Source organism: Cetorhinus maximus, chromosome 3, assembly GCF_964194155.1.
Source record: "Cetorhinus maximus chromosome 3, sCetMax3.hap1.1, whole genome shotgun sequence".
Classification (NCBI taxonomy): Eukaryota; Metazoa; Chordata; class Chondrichthyes; order Lamniformes; family Cetorhinidae; genus Cetorhinus; species Cetorhinus maximus.
In genome coordinates, this window is record NC_135881.1 from 191623045 (window position 1) to 191639093 (window position 16049).

The following is a 16049-nucleotide window of genomic DNA, read 5'->3' on the forward strand; positions in this document are numbered from 1 at the left end:
TTTGCTTTTGGAGGAAGTTAAGCTGTTGACTTTTAAAACCTGAATTGAGCCTCCTGACGAGACACCTTTAATTAGCAATGCACTATTGAATAATGAAGTTACCCCAGAAATGTGGAAAGCAAATAACTCACAAGAGCCATAATAGACCGTTGTGAGCGCTGAATAAGAATGAAACTAAAGAATCTTCCTGTTGCTGGAACTCAGTGTAAAATCGAAAGTCTTAAAATGAATTGCTTCAAACCGCAAGTGTAATTTATATAATGGTACCCACAACATTTACCACACCAGGTCTGACAATTCAAGTGGAGTAGAAGAAACTAGCCCATGACCACACAGGGTATAGTATGCAAGTATGACACCATGACTTGAAACTCAAATCAACATCTTTACTTCTAGCCGGACAGTATAAAATACATCAGATATCAATTTTAAAGCAATCTGAAAAAAATGTTCCTTTTTTAAAAAGAAGAGAAACACTATTAATAAGTAATTGTGGATCGCAAATTTGGAGCGATTTCAGCTGACGTACATAAAGGATCTCATAAGTCTGGAAGCTATGGAATAAAAATTGATTTTTTTGTGCAACATGTGAAATATCGAAGTAAAAAATAGTAATTTTACTTAGACCATAAGACATAGGAGCAGAAATTAGGCCATTCGGCCCATTGCCATTGGCTGATAAGTTTCTCAACCCCATTCTCCCGCTTTCTCCCCGTAACCTTTGATCCCCTTACCAATCAAGAACCTATCTATCTCGGTCTTAAATACACTCAATGACCTGGCCTCCACAGCCTTCTGTGGCAATGAATTCCATAGATTCACCACTCTCTGGCTAAAGAAGTTTCTCCTCATCTCTGTTCTAAAAGCTCTTCCCTTTACTCTGAGGCTGTGCCTACGGGTCCTAGTCTCTCCTACTAATGGAAACATCTTCCCCACGTCCACTCTATCTAAGCCTTTCAATATTCTGTAAGTTTCAATCAGATCCCCCCTCATCCTTTTAAACTCCATCGAGTATAGACCCAGAGTCCTCAAACGTTCCTCATATGTTAAGCCTTTCATTCCTGGGATCATTCTCGTGAACCTCCTCTGGACCCTCTCCAGGGCCAGCACATCCTTCCTGAGATACGGGGCCCAAATTTGCTCACAATATTCTAAATGTGGTCTGACCAGAGCCTTATAAAGCCTCAGCAGCACATCCCTGCTTTTATATTCTAAAAGTCCTCTCTTGTTTAAAAAAAAATCATAACTTTTCAACTGTTAGTCCTGGTCTCTTCATTTTGGAGAATTTCAACTTTAACACTTAAGACAGAAAAATCCAACGACAATAATTTGCATTCATATGGCCCCTTTATGGGGCATATGATAGGAAAGATAAAAAACTGTCCCAAGGAATTTCACTGGAGCATTTTTTTCTTATGTAACTTGGTGGCAAATGTTGTTGGATATTTTGACATGCGACCAAACACTTGGTCAAAGAGGTAGGCCTGAAGAAATGTCTTAGAGGAGGAAAGAGAAGGTAATTGGCAAAAGAACTAATGCAGCAAATGTTATGCTTTGGAATATATTGCCTGAAAAGGTAGTGGAAGCAGTAACTTTCAAAAGGGAACAGAATATGTATCAGAAAAGGAAATATTTGTGGAGCTATGGGGAAAGGGATAGACAGCTAGAGCTAATTATTTGAAGGAGCACAGGCGAGATAGGCCGAATGCGCAGGTGGTAGGCATCAACTGGGACAACCCCTAGCTATTACTCTCAATAAACTAATTATACAACACCCCTGACACACACCTTTAGCTTTCAGCTTTTTTAATATTCCACAGAGTCATTTCCTCAATTTAAAAAGAATACAACAAAATAAATTGTGTTCATAAATGGTCATTTTAGCATTGTCGGGCTACACATTATTTTTGATTTGCTTCCTCATTGAACATTTCAGGCAAGATGCCAACTAAATCCCATTTGTTTTTCCATATTTGGGATGACTCTTGTAATCTGTTACATTGCTGGCAAACCACAGCGTATTTTCAGTTCAGACTATGTGCATATTTAAGCAAGGTTTCAGCACGTTATGCAATCAATCACAATGATCCAGGGGCTATAAGGATTAACTAGTGTGGACAGTTCAAGTAGATTAAGTTTGTATTTCACTGAGTATAAAAGAAGGAGGTGTTTTAAGATGCTTAAAGGATTTGATAGAAGAGATGCAAAGAAACAATTCCCTTTGCAGGGGGAATCCAGAACAAAGGGACAGAACCTGGGATCTTTTATGAATTCATTTATGGGATGCGGGCATTGCTGGCTGGGCCAGTATTTATTGCCCATCCCTAAGTGCCCTTGACAAGGTGGTGGTGAGCTGCTGCCTTGAACCCCTGCAGTCCATGTGATGTAGTTACACCGATAGTGCTGTTAGGAAGGGAGTTCCAGGACTTTAACCCAGCGACAATGAAGGAACGGTGATATATTTCCAAGTCAGGATGGTGAGTGACTTGGAGGGGAACTTCCAGGTGGTGGTGTTCCCATCTATCTGATGCCCTTGTCCTTCTAGATGGTAGTAGTCGTGGGTTTAGAAGGTACTGCCTAAGGAGCCTTGGTGAGTTCCTTTAGCGCATCTTGTAGATGGTACACACTGCTGCTACTGTTCATTGGTAGTGAAGTGAGTGAATGTTTGTGGATGGGGTGCCAATCAAGCGGGCTGCTTTATCCTGGATGGTGTCAAGCCTCTTGAGTGTTGTTGGACCTGCACTCATCCAGGCAAATGGAGAGTATTCCATCACACTCTTGACTTGTGCCTTGCAGATGATGGACAGGCTTTGGGGAGTCAGGAGGTGAGTTACTCACTGCAGGATTCCTAGCCTCTGACCTGCTCTTGTAGCCACAATATTTATATGGCTAGTCCAGTTCAGTTTCTGGTCAATGGTAACCCCCAGGATGTTGATCATGGGGATACAATGATGGTAATGCCATTGAACGTCAAGGGGTGATGGCTGGATTCTCTCTTGTTGGAGATGGTCATTGCCTGACACTTGGATGGCGTCATGAATGGTGCTGTACATTCTGCAATCATCAGTGAACATCCCCACTTCTGACCTTGAGATGGAAGGAAGGTCATTGATGAAGCAGCTGAAGACAGTTGGGCCTAGGACATTACCCTGAGGAACTCCTGCAGCGATGTCCTGAAACTGAAATGATTGACCTCCAATAACCACAACCATCCTCCTTTGTACTAAGTATGACGCCAGCAAGCTGAGAGTTTTCCCCCTGATTCCTACTGACTTCAGTTTTGCTAGGGCTCCTTTATGCCACACTCGGTCAATGCCTTGATGTCATGGCAGTCACTCTCACACCACCTCTGGAGTTCAGCTCTTTTGTCCATGTTTGAACAATGGCTGTAATGAGGTCAGAAGCTGAGTGACCTTGACAGAACCCAAACTGACCAACTGAGCAGGTTATTGCTAAGCAAGTGCCACTTGAAAACACAGAGATAAAAACAAAAAGCTAAAAGCTACTGTGGATGCTGGAAATCCAAAACAAAAACAGAATTACCTGGAAAAACTCAGCAGGTCTGGCAGCATCGGTGGAGAAGAAAACAGTTGACGTTTCGAGTCCTCACGACCCTTCGGCAGAACTGAAGTATAGTTAGGAGAGAGGTGAAATATAAGCTGGTCTAAGGTGGGGGGCGGGGGGAGAGAGAAGTTGAGGGTGGGGTGGTTGTAGGGATAAGCAAGCAATGATAGGAGCAGATAATCAAAAGATGTCACAGACAAAAGGATCAAAGAGGTGTTGAAGGTGGTGATATTATCTAAGAAAAGTGCTAATTAAGAATGGATGGCAGGACACTCAAGGTACAGCTCTAGTGGGGGCGGGGTGGACAGACTAACAAAGTATTAGTTGTAGATTTAAAAATAATGGAAAAAGGTGGGAAAAGAAGAATCTATATAAATTATTGAAAAAAAAAGGGGGGAGGGGGAAGAAACAGGGTGGGGATGGGGGGAGGGGGAGTTTAAGATCTAAAGTTGTTGAATTCAATATTCAGCCCGGAAGGCTGTAAAGTGCCTAGTCGGAAGATGAGGTGCTGTTCCTCCAGTTTGCGTTGGGCTTTTTCTCCCAGTGCGTTTGTGCGTGTATCTCTTTGTTCTCAGTGTCTGACTGGTTTGAGCTTCACTGCTATTGCTTTTGTTGTCATGCAAACCTCCTAATGTCTTTCTGACTTGAAACAAACTTAGAATTGTTTGTTATCCTATGCGTGTGTAATTGATACCACACATGCTGTTTATTTGTTGGAGTGATCACAATGTTTAACATGTGCACGCACCATATTTCCAATTAAATAAAAGATGCGATGCCATGAAGGTGATGAGAGGAATAGACGCACCAGCCCATTGACAACCAAGGGTTTAGCTGGAGTAACGTATGTATATACTGCCCTCTAGTGATGCCACGGTTTTCAGTACGAGATTCATTCCATTGTTGTGTTTGGGCAGTGAAATGATGCTATGTGCCTTCTGTTTTTAATCTTTGTGGATTATGATATAATATAGCTTTCAAAACAGAAACCTCTGTGTGACTATGATGTCCCTTTCCTTGCTCCCTCCCTTGTAGTTGCCATACTGCGAATGTCCAACTTAGAAATGATGATCCCTTAGCCCCTTCCAATTTCAGGAGGTTTGTTCAGGTGTGCACATGAATGCCATTCCATCACTGATAGGTTTTTTGTGTCTGAAGCACACACGATGCTTCAGACAGCAATCTAGTTCTGTCCTCATACTAATTTTAGTTCCCTTTCAGCTGCTTTCTGTTGAATTTTGCTGGGGAGGAAAGGGTTTATAACGCATACCACTCCAAATGTACCTATTATAGGGCTAGATTCACAGGCGTAATCGCGACATTTTGGCCTGAAATAGCTCTTTCCCTGTTGCCATTTGCTGCAGGTCACCTGATGAAATGGCACATGCCACCCAAAGCTTGTTTGGTTGTTATGTTATCCTCTTCCTTCTAGAGGCCCACCTTCTTTCTTCAAGGGTGGGTCAGCGAAGACGCCTTGTGAAAATGGCGCCCGGATATGATGGCTGGGCGCGAGCCATCCAGCGCCCCCCCTGCCAAGCGAAACATCGGGAAACTCCCGACTGCATAATTAATGAGGCCAGGTTTGCACGATATGGCACGACTTCCTGGCTGCCTCCAAGGCAGGAAACACTCCCCTCCCCCCGTTCCCGCCCCCGCCGCGGAACTTAGTCCGTGTAGGAGAATTCAGCCCAATGTTCTCGAAGGCAGTGAAACAGGGAGGTCCTGAAATCATCACCTTTCAGCGACATACCGTAGTCCTGTAAACTCAAGAGTGCCCTAAACTTCTACTTACAAACTCCCTCTGCACTGTTTTTGCACGTGGGATTGTTAAACTGTGACTCTGTGCACCCTCTTCTTGCCTCTCGATCATGTCACAGCACCGATCTAATGAAGTCAGGCCTCATGCCTGCAATGTGTCTGTGTGTTGCAGATATATTGAGGGATTTCTATTCTGCAACAACTGTAGAAATACCAGCATGCTTTCTGCAAAAGCAGTAAAGTCATGCCAGAGGTTGAAATATGTCTCCTTACCTTTTGTGCATAAAATCCATAATTTGAATTGCCTTATGCTGTTGGCTGGGGTCACAAAAATAGCTCGAGATGCTGAGGAAAAGATCTGTCTGTTCACGTTTGCTTTCTGATGGACACACGGGAGTGATGGAGCTAGTGAATATTAAATAATCCAAAATGCTGTGTGTGTATTTTATGTCTTGGGTAAATGAGTTCATTGGCCAACTGAGCTCCAACTGCACGCCTTCCTATGTTCTCCTCAATTGCAATCAATAAGGGGGAGAGACTGATATAAGAATAAGCAGTGATGGTTTATTGAGACATAGGCAGAGCACCAGATCGTACATGCTCACTCAGAAACCTCCAGAACTAGACTTACAGTTCCCAGTTGCCCACGCTGTACAGTGATTCATCAGTGCTGTCACATGATCAGTACACTTGCATTCTCTTAAAGGGACAGGGTACCTCACTTTACCACAGTGTATTATAAAAGATCTTTGTCCTTTATGATCTCTTGAATTGGGGATCTGACTGGCTCATTTAATCCTATTCCAGAATGTTGAACAATCAGTCGCTGCTTGACTCTTGTATAGAAATGTAGGCTGTGAACTCCTAAGACCCCTCTCCCTCACTTCAAGAGCAAAATGATGTCTGAACACTTTGGGTTGGATGAGCATTCCGTTAATGTTTACATTTTTGAGATTTCTGCAATTTATTTAATCAAGCTTACCTGATTACCTAATTTAATATTAACCCAGGATGAAAAGTATCCCTTTACCAGTGATCTCCTCAATTATGGGGTTTTGTTTAAATTCAAAACCAAGCATGCATGGAATTCAACGGTCAGTAATGAGATTATTAAGTTTAAAAAAAAAAGAAAACAATTGGCATGAAATAATTGTCTCAGGAAACATGCAGTATTTCTGAGATCAGATATTTTCAGGCTGTGATCATCCATCACTTCTACTTCATAATAGACTCAAGGTTCAGCAAAAAGGATGTGAGGAACTTTACAAAGGCTCCTTCTGTCACTGAAGGGGAGGCAACAGCTCTTCATTTGTTGTGCACAAATGGTGCAAGTGTACTTGATGCAATAGTGTTAAGACCTAAACTTATCCCAAACACTGTCGCCTTGTGTTAAAGACCATGCTCCTGTAAGCTTATTTAAAGTTGGTCTGATTTTAAGTTTTTGTATAAAATCAGAAGTAGCGAAAGACACACGGTTGTGATTGAAAACAGTTGAAGTTTGATACAATGGCATGGTATCGTAGGCTTAATGGGCCCCTGGGTGCAATATTTTACTCAGTGTGTAACCTGCCGCTTGGGGAGCTCAGATATTGTACTACCTCTTTGGCATTTCAGCCGAGGATTCATAAAACCATCAAAAATGTAGCTGCGAGATTTAAGACTCATGAACCAAATGCACTTCTGGTTTGTAAATCAAGCACCTTGACTGTGGCATTGCCAAAATAGTCCACCAGCCATGACCTTAAAGAATATCAACATGGCCACAGTCTGATGAAATGCCACAACCAAAAGCAACTTTTTCTCTTTCTACTGTTCTGGGAAATATTCAATCGCAAGACGACATTTTCCCTTTTAATAATTTATCAGCTTAAGGCACATCCACTACATATAAATAGAGTTATTGGAAGATGCTTGACCTAAAGGAATAGCCTTCACTGGCCCTGACTGATATGCCAGCGGGAACTTGCACTGTTTGGTCTTTAGATTTTTATCTTACTGTGATCAGTGATGTTAAATATGGAGAAACAACACAAAATTGCACTGTCGCATTGGCTGCACCACATCCTTATCCAAACTTAAATCAACGATAGTGGTATGCTGAAGATTTTGAATGTGGCTACATAACAGTGGTCAAACCATATTGTTAAAATTAAGTTGTTGTGTATATGTGTGATGCACAGTGACACCTAAACATGGGGCACGTCACCTACATCTAGGCCATGTGCTTAGTATAGTGCCAACTTTATTTTCCTGCATTGACCACATTCATGATTGGCAAAATGGCTGTAAAACTGATGTTATCTTTGTCAAGGACCAGTTTATGACAACTGGTAGAAGTGTTCTCACTGAATTTGAAAGTAAACAAGTTGGTCTGGAAAATACCATAATAATGGCAGTTCCATACACACTGTTCTGCATGCATACCCTGCTACTTTCCTGTTTTGTCTGGTGTAGCCTCGACTCTCTTGTGTGCTGCTCCTATTGCATTGTGTGATGGGATTCTTCGCATGCTGCCTGCTAACTGTTGCTCTTCTCTCTCTCTCTCTCTCTCTCTATGCCTGCTTTGTCTCACCTTATCCTGCAGATACAGCAGCTATGGCAGCAGTACCTTCACAGGATCTCGATCTTACTCTGGACTCACTACACCCACCGCCTCCAGCTCTCGCTACAGGACTTCTATCTCGCCTGCTCCGGAGGCGAAATCCGACAGGTTTGTGGAATTATTGCCATGAGGAATTAGCCCTCAAAGCGCAGTCGGAAGTAGAAGCTGTTGGAAATATGCAGAACATCTGTCCACGTTGGAATCATCATTCTGCTTTCCATTTTCAGTTCTTTGAAAAATCTGAACATGAAATATTAATCAGCCTTTTCTCTTTTCAAATGCTGACATTGCTGTGCACATTTCTAACATGCTTTGCTTTAATTTCAGATTTTGCAGAATTCACAGCTTTCTGTTTTACTTCAAAACACATCCTTCTTTTCTTCTGAGATGTTTACCCTCGCCCTGTGTTTGCTTTGAAGATATTCATTCCACTGCCCTAAGCGTCATTGAGCTAGCAACCAGACAAGGCCATGATATTGGGCCAGGGATAGGAGCAGACAATTTCTTAAAAGTGTAGTTTTGGTTATCTGATGAAAATAGCCCTTGATATTTATACAGTTAAACTTATGGAAGCGTAAAGCATTTAGTTTTAATCCTTTTTCGTACCCTTTAAGAAAAATTATGCCGCAATTCACAAACAATCTTGCTACTTTGTATTTATTTAACAGTCTGCGATCACGGGACCCAGATATTATGTATTGGGGTATGGTAGCAGGGTGATTATGTTATTGGATTAGTAGCCTACACAAATAACCTAGAGGCAAGAGTTGAAACCTTATCCCGGTAGCTGGGGAAGTTTAAACTTAATTACTGTAATTAAATAATTCTGAAACTAAAAAGCCAGTAAGGGGAACGGTGACCAGAAAACTACCAGATTGTTGTAAAAACCCATCTGGTTCATTAATATCCTTTAGGGGAGGAAATCTGCTGCCCTTACTGGGCCTAGTCTATAAATGACTTGGTTGACTCTTATGGCCTCGCGAGTTAATCACCACCACCTTCTGAAGAGCATTTAGGGATGGGCAATAAATGCCTGGTTTTGTCAGGGATGCCCCCATCCCATGAATGAATTTTTTAAAATTAGATCGTAACAAATAGGCAAGTAATAAGTGCAATGCTATGTGATGTAAATAAACACGCCATTAAGTACAGACTCTCATAGCCACATCTCCCATTATTAACTGCATCCAAAATGTATAATTTCCATAGCAGAGTTTTAAGCTTTGCAGAAATTTATTATGATGAAACATATTTTACAGGAATGTTTTTTTTATGGGACACATGTTTTACAAAGGTATATATTTGACACTTTGTAAGCTCATGTTAATTACAAGGCCTGTTATTTTCCTGCACTTTTAGTTGGACAAAGGTTTAGCCAGTTGGACATGGATTACGTATACTTATAAGTGCATTTTATCTCTGTAGCCTTGTCACTCACCTGTGATAAACCTGCACTTCCTCATTACCTAAGTATTTCTGGTTTATAGACTACGAGGACTGGTATTCAGAGTACACTTCCTCAGTGTTATATTGGACATGGTGAGTTATATGCTCTCCTATTAGTCAGTTTGCCAAGTAGTGCTGAATTTGGAACCATTTTATCCTGTGAGCATGCCCATTTGGAAAAAACTATTGAATTTTATCGACTAGAATTTTAGAGCACAGAAACAGACTATTCCAGTCTGTGCTGGTGTTTATGATCCACATGAGTTTCCTCCCACCCTGTTTCATCTCCCCCTATCTGCCTAATGCTTATTAGCTTAAGCGTTTGACAAATTTCCAAATCTTGCCGACTAAATAGCAATTAGATAGCACCATGTCACTGCACCACATAAATGACTAGTTGTTAGCAAACATACTGCTTCACAGTGACCTTGTTTATACAGTCAGTAGATAGTCATGGTCTCTTCCAAAAGTAACATAAGTTGAGAGTTCAAATTGAGCACAGCTTTGACTTTGACTGTGTAGCAGCAATATAAGACTTTGGCTGCTAAGCTTCTGACTGCTTCTCCTGTTACCGTCCCAAATAGGCCTGGCGAAGAGAATACCATAGCTTTAGTAATAATTTTAAAGCAACGATCATCAAATTCCTTAGAAATTCCATATAATGTTACAAAATTATTCGAATAAATATCAACTGGAGAGGTCCTAATTTAAGAACCACCATTTGGTTCCATACATGACAAGAACAGAGGAGAATGTTATTGATTCTGTGAAATACTTAACATTTAAGACTTGTGTTGAAGAATGGCCCTTTGTCACACTCAGGCTTATGTTCCATGCTGTGTTACATTCACAGAATCAAAACGTATCTCTTCTTCATGTAGCCTGAAATTCCCGCAGTGTGCTATGTTATTGCAATAATAAATTGTTATAATGTGTTACTGGACTTGGGTAAATGGAAGCAAAAATTTTGGATCTTTGCTTTTTCAACTTTGCTTTACTCTCTAGAATGCCTTGCATTAACACCGGTCGCATTTTCAAGTGCCAAAAAAGATATCATTTCATATGCAGAAGGACATTACGATTCTTTCACAAAAAAAAAATGTGAAGGCGAGGAGAAGAGAGTGCAGTTCTTTATTCCCGGTCGACAAGTGCTCTTACAGAAGAAAAATTTTAGGTTCAGTCAAAACCCATGCAGAAATTTCCAAACACACTGCAGTAAGGGAATGAGGGTTGTCTTCTAGAGCAGCTGTGTCTTCAGAAAATCATCGACTTCAAGTCCCTTTCCAATGTTTGAAGCGTGAATTAAATAACATATCATCATTCCTTCTTTTGTTACTGGATCAAAATCCTGAAATTCCCTATAAAATAGTGTCAGGCAAGGATCACGAAAGCCAGGATTGCAGCACTTCAAGGGAAAGCCCCAACGCCAGCTTTTCGGGCCTATGGAGACAGGCCATACAGGTGACTGTGACTGTGCCAGTGTCAATAATATCCCAAGAGCAAATAAAGAATTTTAACTTGATTTCAACCTTTCTCCCTGACAGCATCGTAAGAAATTAGACACCGGCTGGGATATTCCGGCCCTGCAGCGGGCGAGGCGGTGCCCCAACCAGAAGTCCATTGACTCGCGGCGGGACCAGAAGATCGTGGCGGTGGGAGGGTGTGGAAAATCCCATCCATTGATTTGTTTTTTAATCCACAAATATTACAAATTGATTTATCATTCTGCACGTTTCTGTCTTATGATATTCAAGAGAATAAGTTTTGCCTTTATTGGTAACTTGAGTACTGGAAGTTTCTTTTGCAAGTGGTCAGCAGCTCAATTCACACATTAAGGTTGCTGCTCAGACCATGGGGTCCCTTCAAATTTTTTGGACCCTGTAATGGTGAACTCGGGGCACTTTAAAGTACTTTTTGAAGAAACCTGGTGCAACCCAAATCTTGTCCCTGGGACTGGCCAGCTACAGTCGTGAAGGGGGAGGCACAGCCGCGGCCTGCAAGCTATTAATAAAACCATGCAGTTTGCTGGGTAAAGAAAAGCATCTGTATACCGCAGGTTGCGGGATATGTCGGTTAGTTGTTTGGAAAGACCCAGTGGCATACAAGTTCAAAGCTTCCTTTTACTTGGCCCATAAAATCATTCCTTGTCCAGCATTTACTTTCTAACTCAGGTCGCAGGAGTTTGTGACCAGCTTGTTTGGAACTCATTCTTTTGGCATGCTGGCCATTTTTCATGTCCAGGTACAATTGCATTGGCAGCGTAAACATGAGGCAGAACTGACCACCTGAGGTCCTAAAGTGTTTGTCTGGATGTTTACCCTGAACATGCTCCTCTTCTTCCAAATCTCGCAGATACAGATAATTGCCCGAATCAGTAGATCAATGTAAAATATGCCAGTGGAATCACTAATTCCACATGGCTTCATACATGAGAGATGTGAACATATATTTTTGATAATTTGTTAAGGCGAAAGAAAGTTGACTTTCAGGCCCATTGTCCCAAAGCAGCTCCATCATAAAACATCTTTCCATTTGACTTAAAACATACTGTAGGGTTTATAAGCAACTGAGTCATCATGAGACCCCCGTAAGAGAAGACGACCACCTGTAAAGAATAGATCTCCCTTCCTGACACCTGTTTAAATAGAAGCTCCATGTCTTTGTCTAATTTTCTTTTTAAATATCAAAGACTGCTCTTAGTAGGACCATTCTTTCTCCTGCTACCTGGGGATGCTCTGCAGTGCCAGGTTGTTTTTGACACCGGCCTAGTCCTTGACTCTCTCTTGCACACCACTGCAGAAGGGAAAGGCAAACACTGAGTTGCTTAAGGTCAAGGTTTTAATGCACCATAAAATCAAGGTGGGGACGTCTGAGTTACAAGCAATTATGCTCATCTCACTTTGCAATGTTTATTGGTGCTGCCACAGCCATAAAGTAAAAATGATTTCCCCCCAATGTTACTTTCCTTCCCAGAATGCCAATTTCAACAAACAGATTCTTTTGAGCAGTCTTGCTACTAAACATGTTGGCTTTGTTCCCAGTGTAATTCATAGTCTGTGAAAGACTTAAAGGACCCCTGATTCTAACTTTCGACACAGGCTGCAATAAGTGATGATACAATGGCAGTGTGTAATCAATCATTCTTGATTAGCCATGAGTTGAATGCAGGTATACCACATTTATCCTGCAACATCTATATGTTCTTTTTTTTTAAATATTCATTCGCGGGATGTGGGCTTCACTGGCTGGGCCAGTATTTATTGCCCATCACTAGTTGCCCTTGAGAAGGTGGTGGTGAGCTGCCTTCTTGAACTGCTGCAGTCCATGTCCTGTAGGTACACCCACAGCACTGTTAGGGAGGGAGTTCCAGGATTTTGACCCAGTGACAGTGAAGTAACAGCGATATATTTCCAAGTTAGGATGGTGAGTGACTTGGAGGGGAACTTCCAGGTAGTGGTGTTCCCATCTATCTTCTGCCCTTGTTCTTCTAGATGGTAATGATCGTGGGTTTGGAAGGTGCTGTCTAAGGAGCCTTGGTGAATTCTTACAGTGCATCTTGTAGATGGTACACGTTGCTGCTACTGTGCGTCAGTGGTGGAGGAAGTGAATGTTTGTGGATGTGGTGCCAATCAAGCAGGTGGCTTTGTCCTGGATGGTGTCAAGCTCCTTGAGTGTTGTGGGAGCTGCACTCATCCAGGCAAGTGGGGAGTATTCCATCACATTCCTTACTTGTGCCTTGTAGATGGTGGACAGGCTCTGGGGAGTCAGGAGATGAGTTACTCATCGCAGGATTCCTAGCTTCTGACCTGCTCTTGTAGCCACAGTATTTATATGGCTAGTCCAGTTCAGTTTGTGGTCAATGGTAACTCCCAGGATGTTGATAGTGGGGGATTCAGTGATAGTAATGCCATTGAACATCAGGGGGCGATGGTTGGCTTCTCTCCTGTTGGAGATGGTCATTGCCTGGCACTTGTGTGGTGTGGATGTTACGTGCCACTTGTCAGCCCAAGCCTGGATTTTGTCCAGATCTTGCTGCATTTGGACATGGACTGCTTCAGTATCTGAGGAATTGTGAATGGTGCTGAACATTGTGCAATCATCAGCGAACATCCTCACTTCTGACCTTTTGATGGAAGGAAGGTCATTGATGAAGCAGCTGAAGATGGTTGAGCTGAGGACACTACCCTTATGAACTCCTGCAGTGATGTCGTAGAGCTGAGATGACTGATCTCCACCAACCACAACCATCTTCCTTTATGCTAGGTATGACTCCAACCAGCAGAGAGTTTTCCACTGATTCCCATTGACTCCAGTTTTGCTACAGCTCCTTGATGCTGCACTCGGTCTGATGCAGCCTTGATGTCAAGGGTAGTCACTCTCGCCTCACTTCTGGACTTTAGCTCTTTTGTACATGTTTGAACCAAGTTTGTAATCAGGTCAGGAGCTGAGTGACCCTGCTGGAACCCAAACTGGGCATCAGTGAGCATGTTTTGCTTAGCAATTGCTGCTTGATAGCACTGTTGATGAACCCTTTCATCACTTTACTGATGACTGAGAGTAGACTGATGGGGTGGTTATTGGCTGGGTTGGATTTGTCCTGTCCTGCTTTTTGTGTGTAGAACATACCTGGGCAATTTTCCACATAGCCGGGTAGATGCCAGTGTTTGTAGCTGTACTGGAACAGCTTGGCTAAGGGCGCGGCAAGTTCTGGAGCACAAGTCTTCAGTACTGTTGCCAGAATATTGTCAGGGTCCATAGCTTTTGCAGCATCCAGGGCCTTCAGCTGTTTCTTGATATCCCGTGGAGTGAATTGAATTGGCTGAAGATTGGCATGATGCTGGGGACCTCTGCATGTTCATTACCATCATGACACTTTAGGAGACTTTCAAGTCATATGTTGTCATTTTGACGGTAGAACCTTTCTTCCATGAACATTGTTTAGTGCATTTTATGTATAAATATACAATTTCTATCATGGTTGTCTTGGAATTTGGTTTACAGGTTCAAGTTAACTATAGTTGTTTCGATGCCTCATGTAGCAACTAACTCCATTCTGGGTGAAATGGGTTTCCCTTAATGGTGTGCAGCACCTAACTAAATCTTCCATTTCAATCGAAAGTAATAATCTTTTTGCAGATTTGCAGTGCAGAATAGAAGAGGTTACTATCAGAATGGCTTCATTCATGTTCGAGGCAGTACAAATCTTTACTCAAACTATCCAAACAGTAGCTGGCAAATTTGCCACAGTACATTTAGGGCTAAAGGCTAATATTAAATGAGCAATATCATGCATGATTTTCTTTGGGATGCTGAATGCAATCTGCTGGAGTATGGCTTTAGACAGCACCTTGGCACTTGGCACCACAGTCCTTTACACATTTCCCCCTCAAAAGAAAAATGCATGCAGCTGCCAGCTTATCACAGCCAACATTCTCACCCGGTTACTTAAGGTTTATTTTAACTAAAATATAGTTGAACGTCACTGCTCAAGGATATCTTCATCTCATCCCCCTCTGTAGTTCTGAAGCTGAAATAGATAACCTTGGTTTTAGTTAGAGCCATGCAGTCCTCCCTTTAACTTATCAGCTTGTTCAATGTTTAAAATTGTATTTGGTCACCTCAGTGAGATGTGATAAATTTGCAAAATGACGCACAGTCTTATCATTTTTGATTCCGAAATCACGTCAACGCAGAGACGTTGCCACCCACAGCCGCAGTAATCATTCTTCTCTACTAAAGGGCTAATATATTCTGGTTCACTATATTGCAAGCCTTTCCTTTGGGGCGAGAGAGGAGTTGTGTAATATTTTCACCATGGTTCTGTTACATGGAAATGCCACAGTGATGCATACTCTTACAATTTGAATGATTGTATCACTGGGGTAAGTTTGCTTGGGTTTCAGGTTTTTGTGGGAAAATGGGACTTGTAGTAAAACTACATTGGTGTACTGGGGAAAGCCCCAAGAAACTCACCAGGTCCGTGGGGAAAAAAGAAAGAAATCTGCCAGATCCTTTATGAAGAAGCCTTAGTCTCTTCGAAATAAGTTGACTTTGCTGTGATGTCAATCCCCATCCACTTGAGCTACATAACTTCCTTTTTGTGCCCCACATAATAGCTGACACTAAGCATTTTTTCCTGCCACACTTGACTAACTTCCCTTCAAAACCACCATCACCACCACCACCCCCCCTCCCCCTGCCTCACCACCCCTCCTCAAAAACACCACCTTGTCTCTTCAGTCCTTGGAAATCACTGTCACATCTCCAACTTCCCTTTCCTCTCAAGCCCTTGGATATATTGTTGTCATCTCTCCCACATCACCATGCTTAAATCTGTCTAGTTCAGGTTCTGTTCCTAACCCAACATCGAAACTTCCCTAACAAAAATTACAAATTACATTTTCTGACTCTCACCAGGGTGCATTTCCCCTCCTTGACTTCTTTACATCTTCCTCCTTCAATGCCTTCCCTTTGTTGCCCAGCTCAGTGGGATTTCACTTGCTTGGTTCCAGTCGCCTATCCAATCATAGCTATCAAATCTTATCCCACTTCACACCGTAACTCCAGGAGTTCCCGGGGAATCCTCCATTCTTGCTGCCTCCCTTTCTCTTCAACATGGTGCCTGTTGGTGGTCTCCTCAGCAGGCACAGGATCAGCTTCCACATTTACGCTCTATTCA

The 16049-nt window shown here is 42.2% G+C and overlaps 1 protein-coding gene across 8 annotated transcripts in view; it reads left to right on the forward strand.

Annotated features, from left to right (window-relative positions):
• Positions 1 to 16049, forward strand: part of fhod3b (formin homology 2 domain containing 3b) — a 597288-nt gene that overhangs the window by 467821 nt on the left and 113418 nt on the right. For all 8 annotated transcript variants that reach the window (XM_078539467.1, XM_078539468.1, XM_078539469.1 and 5 more), the window contains one exon: positions 7907 to 8032. In XM_078539467.1, the coding sequence (XP_078395593.1) occupies positions 7907 to 8032 (126 nt within the window). The remainder of the gene's footprint in view (positions 1 to 7906; positions 8033 to 16049) is intronic.